Genomic DNA, 17,683 nt, shown 5'->3' on the forward strand with positions numbered 1-17,683 from the left:
GGCTTAATTAAAGTTTTTTATTTTTAGAGTCTGTTGAACGAAGACTTAGCTCCCACTGAGAAGACATTGTTGAAGAAATATATTCGAGAAGGAAAAATGAACGGTTTTGAATTATCAGAAAAAGGACTATCAGTTGTCAAACAAAACATGGCAAAGTTGGAGGAGGCCAAATCTGCATATAGAAATCGAGTTAAGGTACGCAGAATTCGTATTTTGCAGATTCACTAAGGTATTCTAAGTCGGTATAGATTGTCTACCAGGGTGCTTTTATTCCCAGGCTTGTTGTTCTTGCTATTTCTGGAATTTTACTAGAATTACAGTCGCTTAATCAAAAAGTTTTTGAGGCACGTGAATGAATCTTGTAACATTGGGTATACTGGCCCTCCCCCTCCCGCCCCTAAAGAAGAAACTCAAAGAACCAGGCAGCTAACTAAGTCCAATATATGCAATGATTTGATCGCCTTTTAACATAATTAGCCACCAGTCTCTTCGGAGGCGTGGGTTCAAATCTTACCGCTGGTATACGATTATGTTTGAAAGACTGCAGTGTGAAAAGACATCAAAAATGCAGTTTTTGGTGGAAAATTTAGTTACTATTATTTTAGTTACTATAGATTTTTAACCCAATTAATTTCCTTTAAAATGAGCTATTGAACAACCCTCTACGATGTTCCAGTGCCAAGCTATCTGTAGAAAAGAAAAAAAAGAAAAGAGAAAAAAATATCCCGTTTGTGGAGAATAACGTGGTTAAAGTCAATTTTCTTGATTTTCAAGCCAATATATTTCCCTTGCTGTTCAAGCCAAGGGACAGAAAGTTTCCTATACAGGGGTTTCTGACAAGGCGGTTCTAATGGTGTACTTTTTGTTTTGATCTTACTCCTTTGTTAGGAACTATGGGTTTTTATATTTCTTAACATTGGACGTGATCGTCTCTTACTAGGTTGCTAGCTATCGCTGCAACCTGGAAAAAAAAACACATTGTGCCCACATCGTTCTTTACTCAGGCAGTGCTAGCGCGCTGCCTATGATAATAAACTGATTACACACAGGAAAAAGCCTACGGCTTTTTCTTCTTTTAAATAGTAAGAGACGAGTCTCAAATAATCAAGTAGCTAGCTAATTCCAAAGGTATTCAATTTTTGTTATTCCAATGATCGTTTTTTATTGTAACTAGGTTTCAGCCATCTCTACAGCCATGATACTATTGGAAATTACATAATCCCTATTTATGTTTTAGTTAAAATGGGCAAGGTGTCGTTCTTTATTGTATATGGACTAAGGTTCGTTATTTCATGTAAAACTAGCAAAACATTTTTTAAGCCTGATGAAGATTTAACTAATGCGTCAAAAGTAAGGTTGCAAGTCGACGATTTTGTTTTGGCCTTATTATAATTGGTATGGTGAAATAATAATACGCATATGGCTCTTAAATCATACATCTTTATGGTTCAATATGGTCTAGTGGCTAGGATAGTTAACTTTCACTTAACAGGCTCGGGATCGATTCCCGGGGTGGGAAAATTTTTAACTCTATAATCTTCGAACATTTGAACCTTTTATAATTTATAATGATGCATAATATAAATACTGTAATCTTAACTATAGTGAAGTTGCGTATGCAAGTTAGTATAGGGAAGAGTTCGATCTTTATTATAATTTATGTACTACATCCAACGACTATGACGTCATTGATCAATATTGTATATACAAAATTTAGTTTTTCATGAAAAATAATAAATAAAAAAAATTAAGTGCAAAAGGCGCTAGATCTAGAGATTTCCTTTAAAATGAGCCATTGAACAACTCTCTACGATGTTCCAGTGCCAAGCTATCTCTGGAAACAAAAGAAAGAAAAAAATATCCCGTTTGTGCAGAATAACGTGGTTAAAGTCAATTTTCTTGATTTTCAAGCCAATATATTTTCTTTGTTATTCAAGCCAAAGGGTGGTAAGTTTCCTTTATAGGGGTTTCGGACAAGGCGGTTCTAATGGTGTACTTCTTGTTTTGATCTGACTATTTTTCTAGGAGTTAGGGGTTTTTATATTTCTTAACATTGGACGTGATCGTCTCTTACTAGGTTGCTAGCTACCGCTGCAACCCGGATATTTCCCTTGCTGTTCAAGCCAAGGGACAGAAAGTTTCCTATACAGGGGTTTCGGACAAGGCGGTTCTAATGGTGTACTTTTTGTTTTGATCTGACTCCTCTGTGGGTTGGTTCCTCTGACTCCTCTGACTCCACAATCGGTTTTTATATTTCTTAACATTGGACGTGATCGTCTCTTACTAGGTTGCTAGCTACCGCTGCAACCCGGAAACTATGGGTTTTTATATTTCTGAACATTGGACGTGATCGTCTCTTACTAGGTTGCTAGCTACCGCTGCAACCCGGATGGTGTACTTTTTGTTTTGATCTGACTCCTTTTTTAGAAACTATGGGTTTTTATATTTCTTAACATTGGACGTGATCGTCTCTTACTAGATTGCTAGCTACCGATGCAACCCGGATTACCTATAAAAGTTAGTACAGACAAGAGTTCGTTCCTTATTATACAAAAATACAGTTTTTAGTGGAAAAATTTATCCTGTTTTAATTTGTTTTAGTTACAAAAGGTTTTTAAACCAATTAATTTCCTTTAAAATGAGCCATTGAACAACTTTCTGCGATGTTCCAGTGCAAAGCTATCTCTGGATAACAAGAAAAAAAAATATCCCGTTTAGGCAGAATGTTGTAGTAGCTGCCACGTTTTAGTTACAAAAGGATTTTAATCCAATTAATTTCCTTTAAAATGAGCCATTGAACAACTCTCTACGATGTTCCAGTGCAAAGCTATCTCTGGAAAAGAAGAAAAAGAAAAAAATATCCCGTTTGTGGAGAATAACGTGGTTAAAGTCAATTTTCTTGATTTTCAAGCCAATATATTTCCCTTGCTGTTCAAACCAAAGGGCGGTAAGTTTCCTTTCAAGGGTTTTCGGACAAGGCAGTTCTAATGGTGTACTTTTTGTTTTGATCTGACTCCTTTCTTAGGAACTATGAAGGTTTTACATTTCTTAACATTGGACGTGATCGTCTCTTACTAGGTTGCTAGCTACCGCTGCAACCCGGATTACTAACCTATACTATACTTAAGTGGCGTATAAAATTTATTATAGGCAAAAGGTCGTTCTTTATTATAATAGTTCTTTAAGGCCCCATATGGTCTAGTGGCTAGGATAGTTAACTTTCACTTAACAGGCCCGGGTTCGATTCCCGGTGTGGGAAAATTTTTAACTCTATAATCTTCGAACATTTGAACCTTTTATAATTTATAATGATGTATAATATAAATACTGTAATCTTAACTATAGTGAAGTTGCCTATGCAAGTTAGTATAGGGAAGAGTTCGATCTTTATTAAATTGACCTTAAATATAATAACTGTACTAGCCTATACTATAGTTAAGTGGCCTATAAAATTTAATATAGGCAAGAGGTCGTTCTTTATTATATGCTAGCTACCGCTGCAACCCGGATTTTCTATGGAGTTATGGGTTTTTATATTTCTTAACATTGGACGTGATCATCTCTTACTAGGTTGCTATTATAATTACATCCTAGCTAAAATAGGGAAGATAATATGAATGAGCCACAGGGTTCAGTTTCTTTGGACTTGAGTCCGGTCTTTACTATAACTACCGCTTGAGCCCGGATTATAAATTACAAACAGGAAAAAGCCTACGGCTTTTTCTTCTTTGGAATAGTAAGAGACGACCCTCAAATAATCAGAGAGCTAACTAGGTTTATAATTTGTTCTTTAACATAAACTTCATTAATCGGATATTTTAATATATCCTATATGGTCTAAAGGTTTGGATAGCTCTCACCCAGTTGGCTTGAGTTCAATTTCCGTATGGAAAATTTTTACTTATGATGATTTCTTAAGGAATATAATTAAAATTTCTTAATGTAATAAAAATAATTTGTTTTAAATAAAAAAGGTTTTTAACCCCATTAATTTCCTTTAAAATGAGCCATTGCACAACTCTCTACGATGTTCCAGTGCCAAGCTATTTGTTGAATTACTAACCTATACTATAATTAAGTGGCGTATAAAATTTAGTATAGGCAAGAAGTCGTTCTTTATTATAAATTGGTATGGTGAAATAATAATACGCATATGTCTCTTAAATCATACTTCTTTATGGTTCAATATGGTCTAGTGGCTAGGATAGTTAACTTTCACTTAACAGGCTCGGGTTCGATTCCCAGTGTGGGAAAATTTTTAACTCTATAATCTTCGAACATTTGAACCTTTTATAATTTATGATGATGCATAATATAAATACTGTAATCTTAACTATAGTGAAGTTGCGTATGCAAGTTAGTATAGGGAAGAGTTCGATCTTTATTATGTTTAGTTACTAAAGATTTTTAATCCAATTAATTTCCTTTAAAATGAGCTATTGAACAACTCTCTACGATGTTCCAGTGCCATGCTATCTGTGGAAAACAAGGAAAAAGAAAAAAAATATGCCGTTTGTGGAGAATAACGTGGTTAAAGTAAATTTTGTTGATTTTCAAGCCAATATATTTCCCTTGTTTTTCAAGCCAAATGACAGAAAGTTTCCTATACAGGGGTTTCGGACAAGGCGGTTCTAATGGTGTACTTTTTGTTTTGATCTGACTCTTTTTTTAGGAGTTAGGTTTTTTTTATTTCTTAACATTGGACGTGATCGTTTCTTACTAGGTTGCTAGCTACCGCTGCAACCAGGAAATTCGATGATAGAGCCTTTATGTAACCCGGATTAAAAAATTATTATCATATCTTATATGTAACTTTTATTTTATAAGCCATCGATAGTCTAATGGTAAGTATGCCCACTTGGTCCCTGGGAGAAGGGGGTTCGATTCCCCGTCGGGGAGAACTTTTAACATGTTGAATTAAAAGCACTATATTTTCAATTTAAAATTTAAAAAAGAAACTTGTTTATTTACATTCTATCTAAAATAATGAAGATAATATAAATGAACCACAGGGTTCAGTTTCTTTGGACTTGAGTTCGTTTTTTAACTATAAATACAAACAGGAAAAAGCCTACGGCTTTTTCTTCTTTCAAATAGTAAGAGACGAAACTCAAACAATCAAGTAGCTAACTAAGTCCAATGTATAGAATGGTTTGTTATTTCAGTGATCGTCTTTTAATGTAACAACCCGGAAAATATAAATACTGTAATCTTAACTATAGTGAAGTTGCGTATGCAAGTTAGTATAGGGAAGAGTTTGATCTTTATTATACAAGGCGGTTCTAATGGTGTACTTTTTGTTTTGATTTGACTCCTTTTTTTAGGAACTATGGGTTTTTATATTTCTTAACATTGGACGTGATCGTCTCTTACTAGGTTGCTAGCTACCGCTGCAACCAGGATAAACATTGCTCCATCATCATTGAGCTGTCTTTGATATTTCAGTTATTATGAGCAAGTGTTAATTCTTTATTATAAAAAAACAGGAAAAATCCTACTGGCTTTTTCTTAATTGGAATAGTAAGAGATGACCAGGATACAGCCTACGATTAAAACATCTTTGATCAATCTTTAACCTGAAATTATAATCTTATTTTTGTTACTATGAGCTGGAAGTTCGTTCTTTACTGTAAAAAAATTAATTAAAAAAAAAAATAAGTACAAATAGCGCTAGATCTAGAGATTTCCTTTAAAATGAGCCATTGAAGAACTCTCTACGATGTTCCAGTGCCAAGCTATCTGTCGAAAAGAAAGAAAGAAAAAAATATCCCGTTTGAGGAGAATAACGTGGTTAAAGTCAATTTTCTTGATTATCAAGCCAATATATTTTCTTTGTTATTCAAGCCGCAGGGCTGTAAGTTTCCTTTATAGGGGTTTCGGACAAGGCGGTTCTAATGGTGTACTTTTTGTTTTGATCTGACTCTGTTTTTAGGAGTTAAGGGTTTTTATATTTCTTAACATTGGACGTGACGTCTCTTACTAGGTTGCTAGCTACCGCTGCAACCCGGATATTTAATAATGATAATATTGTATCAAGTTGTTTAAACATTAAGATAAAATAAGACTCATTTAAAGATTTTTAGGAATGTATATAGTTTCTTTTCATAAAGTGAAATTATTTCTCAAACATTCTGAATATTTTTGCATTTTACAGAGTTTTGCACTTTTTTCTCATACCTTTTGCATTGTCATAATATAAATACTGTAATCTTAACTATAGTGAAGTTGCCTTTACCAGTTAGTATAGGGAAGAGTTCGATCTTTATTATAAAAACACTTTTAGATCAAGTTCTTCCTGAAATAAGTCTTCGCTCTCACCTTTTAGTTTCTTGATTTGAAATTGGTCAGTACCAAGATCTTTCATTTGCTTAAAATCTTCAATGAAGTCTTTTGGAACCGCTGAATTGAGAGGCTGGACAGAAAAATGTTCAACCAATGTAGATTTTGCACTTTCTGTCAGTTTCTGAAGGATTGCAGCTTCCGGTATTTCAGGTAAATTATCAACACCAACCGCTTTTTCAGCAAGACGGGCTTCAAGTATTTTTTTTAAATCTTCTAGGGTGTATGCATGTATTGTTTTATAGAGACTGTTGTTCTCTCTTAACCACAACAGTGCTTCATGGACTTTTCTCAGATCTATTAGTGCAGTCCAAACATTCTTGTTGTAAGTAGGCTGACCATTGACAATGACTACAAAACTATCAATGTTAAGAAGTTTTTCAGGCTGAATATCTGCATTTGCTTGCACATCAACAGGTAGATATACTATTCTCCCTTAAGAGCGTCAACAAGTTCTGTTCTAGGTCTCTTCAATGCAGTTACTTGCCCTAATCTGACGATCGTAAGACAAGGCATTACAAATCGAATCATTGCCATTTCAAAATTATTTAAACACTTTATACATTCCGGTGTACAGTCTATATGAAGGTTATTTAATACTGATCGGACATTCTCCTGACTTTTCAACATTTTCCCAGCACAGTAATCACAGACAAAGAATGAATCTATGACATCCTCTTTCCAACCTGTACATTGAATTAGTTCTTCTCTGTCATCTTTGGGTATGTCCTGTTGTAGGTGTTCTAAAATCGTGGCCATCATTACATCAAAACCTTTCTTATTTGAAAGGGATCTTAGACTCTTCAATTGGTATTTTGTCTTTATCTGCTCACAACTGTCACAATGCATTGTGGGGTATACATCCCTAATGTTAGCTACCTTATCAAGGCTCTCACCAAATAATTTTATTATTGTATTTTCATCCACAGAAACTCTAATATTGCTATCACCGTAAATGAAGTCTTGACTATTATTACGACAGAGTCTACTTGACACTTCTTCTATGTAATGACTTAGTTCCTTGTACGAGCCCTCGACTTTTAGTAGATTAATATGTTGTATAATCTTACATTTTGATACTGCCTTATATACGCTATTAATGAAACAGTTCAAGACAGGAAAATGTGGAGCTAGTGCCCTTAGAGAACGCAAATAGCTCTGACATCCCTCATTTGGGCTACAGTATAACGAATGCCCATGCTTTCTTGTGTCCCTGTAATTGATTTCACAATAATCCAAGCCGCCAAGGTAGAAATTAACCACTTTGTCAGTTGAAAATTTTAATGCTATATTGTTTTCAAGGATATCAAAAAGAATTTGACATAATTCAATATCCGTCGGATAGAGCTTGCAGATATCAGGGTGACATTGCCAAGTAACCTGCTGCCCAATTTTTGCTTTTGAATGTTTACTCAGATTGTTATAGGTGACTTCAGCCATCATAATTTCCTTGTCAGATCTAGTTTTAGAGCATTTTTCAATAGTTGTCTCGTACTTTTCAGGACAGTTTGTTCTACTACACAGAGAATTTTTTGCCAAATATTCAGTAGAACTAAACGAACTGTTTAAAACACAGTTAGAAATGCTTTTTTCTTGAGTCGGTGTTCCAGGAATTTGTTCTAAATCATTAGTCTTACAAACACATTTACTAATAACCCTAACAGGCTCGTTTTCGCCATAATTGAAAAACATTGCTTTTCCTTCGCTGTTGATAGGTATGCTTGTATATATATTTTTATTGCTGCTACATAAACTGCAATTGCTCCTTCCAAAATTAATATACGAATTTTCTAAGAAGTACGCCTCCGTATATTCACTGTGTTGTCGAACATTTTCCATTGCATCTATAAACTGTTCCACAGTTGCCAATCCACACCTTGGAAGCTTTTCGTTAAACTGACAACATTTCTTTTGGATATTGCTATGAAGCTTTGCCAAAGCATTTCTAGCCGACTTTTCAACAGCATCCGCTCTTTCAAAGAGAATTTTAATCTGTAATTTCGAATACTTTTCGTGATCCCGATAAAACATGCGTAAAATGTTTCTCAATTTACAAAGATCAGCCTGCATTTTTGCCATCTTCTTGTATTTCTGAATGTAATTTTTCCCTTTGTCCTTATGAGTTCTTCGGTACAACCTCGCAGAGAATTTAATTTTTTCATTATAGCTTTTGTCACCCCAGTATCTACCCATTATTCTGGTAGCAACTTTTTTCTTATGTTTGTTTCGGTAATCTATATCGTTATCATACCGTTCCTTGCTCTTTTGTTTCGCTGTCTCAATTTTCCCTTCTCGATACCCCTGATCCGTAAGATACCTCTGTTTTGCTCTGTCATATTTCATTTTCTTAAATCCTGGATCACAAGACATCTTAGTAGCAATCCTTACGCGTTCTCGAGCTTTATTGCGTTCGGTGGCATTTTTATCTCTTTTAAATAAACTTTTCTGATATTTCAGGATGTTAGCTTTATTTTTTGTGTAGTAAAGTTTTCTATTAGTAGAAATTTGGATTGTTCTATTTTGATATTGTTTTTGGTTATTCTTTCTTTTTTTCCACTCGCGTGAGACCATATTTTTTCAAGGTTTAAAATTATTAAGCACACAAAATCCCGTGTCGAGTATCTAAAACCTAGCATAAAACAAAACTAATTTTAAAATTTTCAGGTATTTATCTTGTTTGAATTACAAAATTAGTATTATTGGTTAGACACCATAAATATTTTTGCAGTTTACATAATAAGTTTAGTGATTCTGGACTGAAAACTAAAATAATTGCAATTATGAGACAATAATATGGAATGTACTTTACGGGTTACAAACCAAAAAAAGTTTGGTTCCAGGATACAATAATAAATTTGAACTGAGATGAAAAAAAAATTTCTTCCAGGAGACAAAAAGCAAAACTAATTTTAGAATTTTCATGTATTTTTGTTGTTTAAATTAAAAAATTACTATTACTGATTAGGCATCATAAATATTTTTGCAGTTTACATAATAATTTTAGCGATTAAGCCAAAAAAGAAAATTTTGGTTCCAGGAGTTTCGGTTACTATTGAGACAAGTAGCTATTATTACTATAGAGTTCATTACATGGACTGTTTTATTGCTTCAAAATTCAAATATCTTTGAAAAGACTGCAGTATGAAAATACATCAAAAATGCAATTTTTTTGACAAAATTGATTCTACTTTAAAAAGTATTTTATTTTTAAATACAAAAGTGACTAGATGTTGCAATTTCCTTTAAAATGAGCTATTATACAGCTCTCTATGATTTTCCAGTGCCCAGCTAGCTGAGCAGAAAAAAAAAGCGGAAAGAAAAAATATCCCGTTTGTGGAGAATAACGTGGTAAAAGTCAATTTTCTTGATTTTCAAGCCAATATATTTTCTTTGTTATTCAAGCCAAAGGGCGGTAAGTTTCCTTTATAGAGGATTCGGACAAGGCGGTTCTAATGGTGTACTTTTTGTTTTGATCTGACTCTGTTTTTAGGAGTTGGGGGGTTTTATATTTCTTGACATTGGAGGTGATCGTCTCTTACTAGGTTGCTAGCTACCGCTGCAACCCGGATTAGAGTTTGGTCTTTAAGTTATCATATACTGTTAAAATTCTTTCTTATATGAACATTTCTTGGTGTAGTGGTTAGCACTTAAGACTTTGAATCCTGCGATCCGAGTTCAAATCCTGGTGGACGGTCGTTATTAAATGTAGCTTACATACTACCATTTAGGTTTCTGCTGTAATTCTTTCTTTTCAAAATTAAATTAGTTGCTATCGCCTAGAGTTAGTTCTTTACCACATCGTAATAATTTGTTTTAAAATAATAATTAATTTTTTTAATTATAAAAGGTTTCTATATACAGCAGTTTCCTTTAAAATGAGCCATTACACAGCTCTTTACTATGACAACGAACCGTTTGATTTAATACTTAAGTTACTATGGGTTAAAGTTCGTTCCTTATTGTAAATGTCAAGACGAAACTTAGTATGTCTGCTAAGAAGCCTTGATTTAAAATATTCTGCATTCCTAATCCGAAATGGTCTTGCCTTGTCACGCAAGCCATATTTGCCTTTCGGGAAAAGATTTGGAAACACTTTTAGATCAAGTTCTTCCTGAAATAAGTCTTCGCTCTCACCTTTTAGCTTCTTGATTTGAAATTGGTCAGTACCAAGATCTTTCATTTGCTTAAAATCTTCAATGAAGTCTTTTGGAACCGCTGAATTGAGAGGCTGGACAGAAAAATGTTCAACCAATGTAGATTTTGCGCTTTCTGTCAGTTTCTGAAGGATTGCAGCTTCCGGTATTTCAGGTAAATTATCAACACCAACCGCTTTTTCAGCAAGACGGGCTTCAAGTATTTTTTTTAAATCTTCTAGGGTGTATGCATGTATTGTTTTATAGAGACTGTTGTTCTCTCTTAACCACAACAGTGCTTCATGGACTTTTCTCAGATCTATTAGTGCAGTCCAAACATTCTTGTTGTAAGTAGGCTGACCATTGACAATGACTACAAAACTATCAATGTTAAGAAGTTTTTCAGGCTGAATATCTGCATTTGCTTGCACATCAACAGGTAGATATACTATTCTCCCCTTAAGAGCGTCAACAAGTTCTGTTCTAGGTCTCTTCAATGCAGTTACTTGCCCTAATCTGACGATCGTAAGACAAGGCATTACAAATCGAATCATTGCCATTTCAAAATTATTTAAACACTTTATACATTCCGGTGTACAGTCTATATGAAGGTTATTTAATACTGATCGGACATTCTCCTTACTTTTCAACATTTTCCCAGCACAGTAATCACAGACAAAGAATGAATCTATGACATCCTCTTTCCAACCTGTACATTGAATTAGTTGTTCTCTGTCATCTTTGGGTATGTCCTGTTGTAGGTGTTCTAAAATCGTGGCCATCATTACATCAAAACCTTTCTTATTTGAAAGGGATCTTAAACTCTTCAATTGGTATTTTGTCTTTATCTGCTCACAACTGTCACAATGCATTGTGGGGTATACATCCCTAATGTTAGCTACCTTATCAAGGCTCTCACCAAATAATTTTATTATTGTATTTTCATCCACAGAAACTCTAATATTGCTATCACCGTAAATGAAGTCTTGACTATTATTACGACAGAGTCTACTTGACACTTCTTCTATGTAATGACTTAGTTCCTTGTACGAGCCCTCGACTTTTAGTAGATTAATATGTTGTATAATCTTACATTTTGATACTGCCTTATATACGCTATTAATGAAACAGTTCAAGACAGGAAAATGTGGAGCTAGTGCCCTTAGAGAACGCAAATAGCTCTGACATCCCTCATTTGGGCTACAGTATAACGAATGCCCATGCTTTCTTGTGTCCCTGTAATTGATTTCACAATAATCCAAGCCGCCAAGGTAGAAATTAACCACTTTGTCAGTTGAAAATTTTAATGCTATATTATTTTCAAGGATATCAAAAAGAATTTGACATAATTCAATATCCGTCGGATAGAGCTTGCAGATATCAGGGTGACATTGCCAAGTAACCTGCTGCCCAATTTTTGGTTTTGAATGTTTACTCAGATTGTTATAGGTGACTTCAGCCATCATAATTTCCTTGTCAGATCTAGTTTTAGAGCATTTTTCAATAGTTGTCTCGTACTTTTCAGAACAGTTTGTTCTACTACACAGAGAATTTTTTGCCAAATATTCAGTAGAACTAAACGAACTGTTTAAAACACAGTTAGAAATGCTTTTTTCTTGAGTCGGTGTTCCAGGAATTTGTTCTAAATCATTAGTCTTACAAACACATTTACTAATAACCCTAACAGGCTCGTTTTCGCCATAATTGAAAAACATTGCTTTTCCTTCGCTGTTGATAGGTAAGCTTGTATATATATTTTTATTGCTGCTACATAAACTGCAATTGCTCCTTCCAAAATTAATATACGAATTTTTTAAGAAGTACGCCTCCGTATATTCACTGTGTTGTTGAACATTTTCCATTGCATCTATAAACTGTTCCGCAGTTGCCAATCCATACCTTGGAAGCTTTTCGTTAAACTGACAACATTTCTTTTGGATATTACTATGAAGCTTTGCCAAGGAATTTCTAGCCGACTTTTCAACAGCATCCGCTCTTTCAAAGAGAATTTTAATCTGTAATTTTGAATACTTTTTGTGATCCCGATAAAACATGCGTAAAATGTTTCTCAATTTACAAACATCAGCCTGCATTTTTGCCATCTTCTTGTATTTCTGAATGTAATTTTTCCCTTTGTCCTTATGCGTTCTTCGGTACAACCTCGCAGAGAATTTAATTTTTTCATTATAGATTTTGTTACCCCAGTAACGCTCCTTGATCTTTTGTTTGACTGTCTCAATTTTTGCATGTCTATAATCTTCATCATTGTGATAACACATCTTGCTGTTTTGTTTTGCTCTCTCAATTATTACTTCTCGATACGCCTGGTCGGTTGAATACCTTTGTTTTGCTCTCTTAATTATTACTTCTCGATACGCCTGGTCGGTTGAATACCTTTGTTTTGCTCTCTCAATTTTCACTTCTCGATGCGCCTGGTCGGTTGAATACCTTTGCTTTTCTCTTTTCAAGATACTATCTCTGTTGTTTGTGTAGTACTGTTTTTTTCAAATTGCGTATAGCTTGCTTCGATCTAACCATTATTCTAATCAAGAATGAGAGAATTTACATCTGTGCCGTTCTTAAGTAGTAATTATGACATCACGGCGTAATGATTTTATTGACGTCAAGGCGCAATGATATTATTTCATGACGTCATCAGAAACAACAATATAATTTCGTGTTTTTCTATTCACGTCATAGCTCTAATATAAAGCTACGACATTCATTATTTATCTAGTAGGGTTTCAGACAAGGTAGTTCTAATGATGTACTTTTGTTTTGATCTTACTCTATTTTTAGGAGTTTTGTTATATTTCTTAGCATGGGACTGATCGTCTCTTACTAGGTTGCTAGCTACTGCTGCAACCCAAATTCACATATATATTTGTTTATGAGATCATCGATGGTTATGAGATCTCGATGCACCTGGTCGGTTGAATACCTTTGTTTTGCTCTCTCAATTTTTACTTCTCGATGCGCCTGGTCGGTTGAATACCTTTGCTTTTCTCTTTTCAAGATACTATCTCTGTTGTTTGTGTAGTACTGTTTTTTCAATTTGCGTGCAGCTTGCTTGACTGAAACCATTATGTAATTATGAATGTGAACATTTACAGTTCTGACGCTTCCTATATAGTAATTATGACGTCACAGCGTAATGATTTTATTGACGTCAAGGCGCAATGATATTATTTCATGACGTCATCAGAAACAACAATATAATTTCGTGTTTTTCTATTCACTTCATAGCTCTAATATAAAGCTACGACATTCATTATTTATCTAGTAGGGTTTCAGACAAGGTAATTCTAATGATGTACTTTTGTTTTGATCTTACTCTATTTTTAGGAGTTTTGTTATATTTCTTAGCATGGGACTGATCGTCTCTTACTAGGTTGCTAGCTACTGCTGCAACCCAAATTCACATATATATTTATTTATGAGAGGCAGCCTGGCCGAGTGGTCCAAGACACTGGTGTTAGCCACCAGTCTCTTCGGAGGAGTGGGTTCAAATCTTACCGCTGGTATACGATTATGTTTGAAAGACTGCAGTGTGAAAAGACATCAAAAATGCAGTTTTTGGTGGAAAAATTTATTCTCTTTTAGAAATAATTTATTTTAGTTACAAAAGGTTTTTAACCCAATTAATTTCCTTTAAAATGAGCTATTGAACAACCCTCTACGATGTTCCAGTGCCAAGCTATCTGTGGAAAAGAAAAAGAAAAAAGAAAAAAGAAAAAAATATCCCGTTTGGGGAGAATAACGTGGTTAAAGTCAATTTTCTTGATTTTCATGCCAATATATTTCCCTTGCTGTTCAAGCCAAGGGACAGAAAGTTTCTTATAAAGGGGTTTTGGACAAGGCGGTTCTAATGGTGTACTTTTTAATTTGATCTGACTCCTCTGTTAGGAACTATGGGTTTTTATATTTCTTAACATTGGACGTGATCGTCTCTTACTAGGTTGCTAGCTACCGCTGCAACCCGGATGTTCTTTACTCAGTTTTAAATTTAATGTAATCGATCTTTATTATAAATATATTATTATAATATAGTTAAGTGGCCTATATAATTTAGTATAGGCAACAGGTCGTTCTTTATTATAAAATTTACTGTAAATTTGTTATTTCAGTGATCGTCTTTTAATGTACTTACTGTAACGTCAATATAATGAATAGTAAATTGTTAATTTTTGGCTTTGAAGACTCTTCGAGTAATGCGATATAATTCTTCAATCGTGTCGCATTCGATGACACATGCTTTTCCATTATCATTTTGCAATGGTGCTCCTCTGGGTCCGCATGAGTGAGAATCTGTAAAATAGTATTTTTCATCATAATGCATAAGACCCAGTGATTTCGAGTATGCGACTATTATTCCAGCATTATGTTCTCTAAATAATTTTTTTAAAGCCGCCAATAATGTAATTCCTAATTCTCCATTATTTATAGAATCCAATAAACTTCCGCTGCACAACCAATTATCGTCATAATTTAGGGAAAATACTGCGTCATACATTAGAAAATCGTCCTTGATGACATCTAAATTTTTCAATACCAAATAGCCACTAGGAGGAATCGGAAAAACTCTTGGATTTCTATTATTATTTTCACGTATGAGAGCATAAATAGTATCCCCTTCAATCATGTTTCTATTCAGAATATTTTTATTCCATTGCCTTGGAGGTATAATAGCAGCTCGGACAATATTTGCGAGTACCATGGCAAAGCATTGGCTGCCTGCGTATCCAGAGAGAAATATATTATCTTCTGCTTGATTCCAGTCAGCATGTTTAATTCTTGATACCTTTCTATTACTATCAAGAGTAACATATGCACTTGCTGGTGCATTTGCATTATTAGCATTATTGTGTTGTTCTTGACGATCTTGGGCCGGTTGAATGACACGAAATATATCATTGTGATCAGGTTTCGCATTAATATTTAATTTTTTCTTTTTTGTTGACACCACCGGTCCGACACTAGTTATCCTTTTCTTATGTTTGGGATAAATTTCTATTAATAAGGGTTCTTCAACTGAAGGGCTTCTCATTCTTTTTCTGGGACCTCCAACAATGGAAATTTTTTTCCTTGAGTCTGTTGTCCTTTAGAGTTTACTTCATTTGTTATACATACTTCATCTGGTGTACCTCTGAGTTGCCTTTCTGGGAACTCAAACAATGGAAGATCTGTTCTATAAATTTGTCTCAAACGGTTGTACTCGATTAAAGCATCAACATCGCAATAAATCTTTGTCTTATCAAATTCTACTAGATGTAAACCTGCACTAGTGGTCACACGGGAAAGAGCAACGTACAACATACCTGGACCGAAGCAACAATTACCTGCGTCAACAATTGCACACTGTAAACTTAGTCCTTGGGACTTGTGTATTGTAATGGCAAAGGCCAGTTGAAGAAGAAACTGTCTTCGCGTAAAAAAGACTTGCTTCAAAACTTCAAAGCGCACGGTTTCTCTGCCAATTTCAACCGGAAGTTCCAGTCCATCAAATTTTACAAGAACTCCAATTATTTCTCCGTTTGGTAGCAACTTGAAGCTTGTTACTTTTCCCATTGATCCATTTACTAGCCCCTTAGCAACACAAATATTTCTTTGGAGCATTACACGTGCACCTACTGCAAGTAACAAGCTCATGAAAGAACCGGCTGTTCTTTTTCTGTCGTTGCCAAAGTTTAAAACAGTGTTTGCTGCTTTCTGTTCGATTCGTTTGTCGTCAACAACTGAAGAGAGTCGATCAACTGCAGAAAGTTTAACGTAGTCTGAGCAGCTTTTTGTAAGAAGTAAATCGTTGACTACCATACAATTTTCATTGGTGGGCATAAGAATGACAGGTCTATTTCCCTCTTCACACAATTTTGAGTAAAGATCTATTATTTCGTCATTTGAAGCTCTGTAGGAGTTCCCAATTTTTCTCTTGTAAAGACTATTCAAATTTTCACCAGTGCAAAACCCTTGTTTAATTTCAGAAAGTGTATTAGCATAACTCTTATCCATCTTTTGTCTCACATTTATGGTTAGTTCCTCATACTCAAATAGATGCCAGAGGTTAAAAGTACCAACTGATCCGATCCTGTTTTTTACCTCTAGTCGTGTGAGAGGCATATAAGGAGGATTACCACTTACTGGTCTTAATTGAAGAAAATCTCCCAAAAATACGCAGTTAGCATTACCCATTGGCAAATCAACTGCCAATATTTCCGATAGTCTTAAATGAATGTAGGTTAAAAGAAGAGACGAAACCATACAAATATCATCAATAATAAAAACTCTTGTCTCCTTAAGTGTCTTTCTCAAAGTGAGAAGTTTTTCAGTGGAGAGAGGTGTGTATTTTGTGGTGTTTTCCTGATCAATAGCTACACTTAAACAACTATGTATTGTTAAACCATTTATGCTATGTGCAGCAATACCAGTAGGTGCCATAACTACAACGGGACAATCTTCATTCTTGAACTTGTTGCAAAGTAGTCTTCTCACGACACTGATAACCCTAGATTTTCCTGTACCCCCACATCCAGATACAATAAACTTCAAAGATGTTGCACCATTGCGCTTGGTAACTGAGTCTAAAATTTTGTCAACAACTCTCTTTTGATCAATATTGAGCGACTCATAATCATTTTTCAACCTGTCTTCGGAGTCACCATTTAAAATCTGTTTTTTTGCGTCTAACAAATCCTCCATAGCATCTGCTGCTCTGTCAATGACTCCTCCCTGAATTGCATTTTCTGGGTCATCTTCAATGTTTTCATCAATATTTTCTGCCTTCTGAATTTCTTTTGCACGTTCTCGGACCCTTTCTTCAAATTCTATATCACTGTTCCTCTTAACAACAAATTTATCGTGGTAAGCTACCATGTTGGGATAGTTTACGCTTTCAACACAGTAGGTTTTGTAGTTGCTATTTCCACTGACTACTAGTTCATTTTCATCTCTTCAAGGTTTAAACAATTTTAAAAGATCTCCATAGTAAGCATTTTTCTTCTCGTCAGTTTCAAATGGGTTTACCTTTCTGTGCTGTATGATATACGGTTTAAAAAGCCTTTTTCTGAGGTAGAAGGACCCGTCAGTTAACATCATATTATCATCAGTACCTTTACGCTCCCGTTCATACCAAGACAATAACTGAAAAAGACTGATATTTTCCATATGTTCCGGTCTTTTAGGGTAGATATCAATAACCCAGTGGTCAATGTACA

The 17,683-nt window shown here is 34.6% G+C and overlaps 1 protein-coding gene across 1 annotated transcript in view; it reads left to right on the forward strand.

Moving 5' to 3' along the window:
- LOC148941505 (uncharacterized) overlaps positions 1–228 on the forward strand; it is a 63,646-nt gene extending 63,418 nt beyond the window's left edge. The window contains exon 3 of the mRNA XM_089104185.1: positions 28–228. Coding sequence (XP_088960311.1) covers positions 28–228 — 201 coding nt within the window. The remainder of the gene's footprint in view (positions 1–27) is intronic.
- The last annotated feature ends 17,455 nt before the right edge of the window (positions 229–17,683 follow it).

This window comes from Artemia sp. Qi Xiang Cuo, chromosome 18, assembly GCF_049724085.1.
Source record: "Artemia sp. Qi Xiang Cuo chromosome 18, ASM4972408v1, whole genome shotgun sequence".
NCBI lineage: Eukaryota > Metazoa > Arthropoda > Branchiopoda > Anostraca > Artemiidae > Artemia > Artemia sp. Qi Xiang Cuo.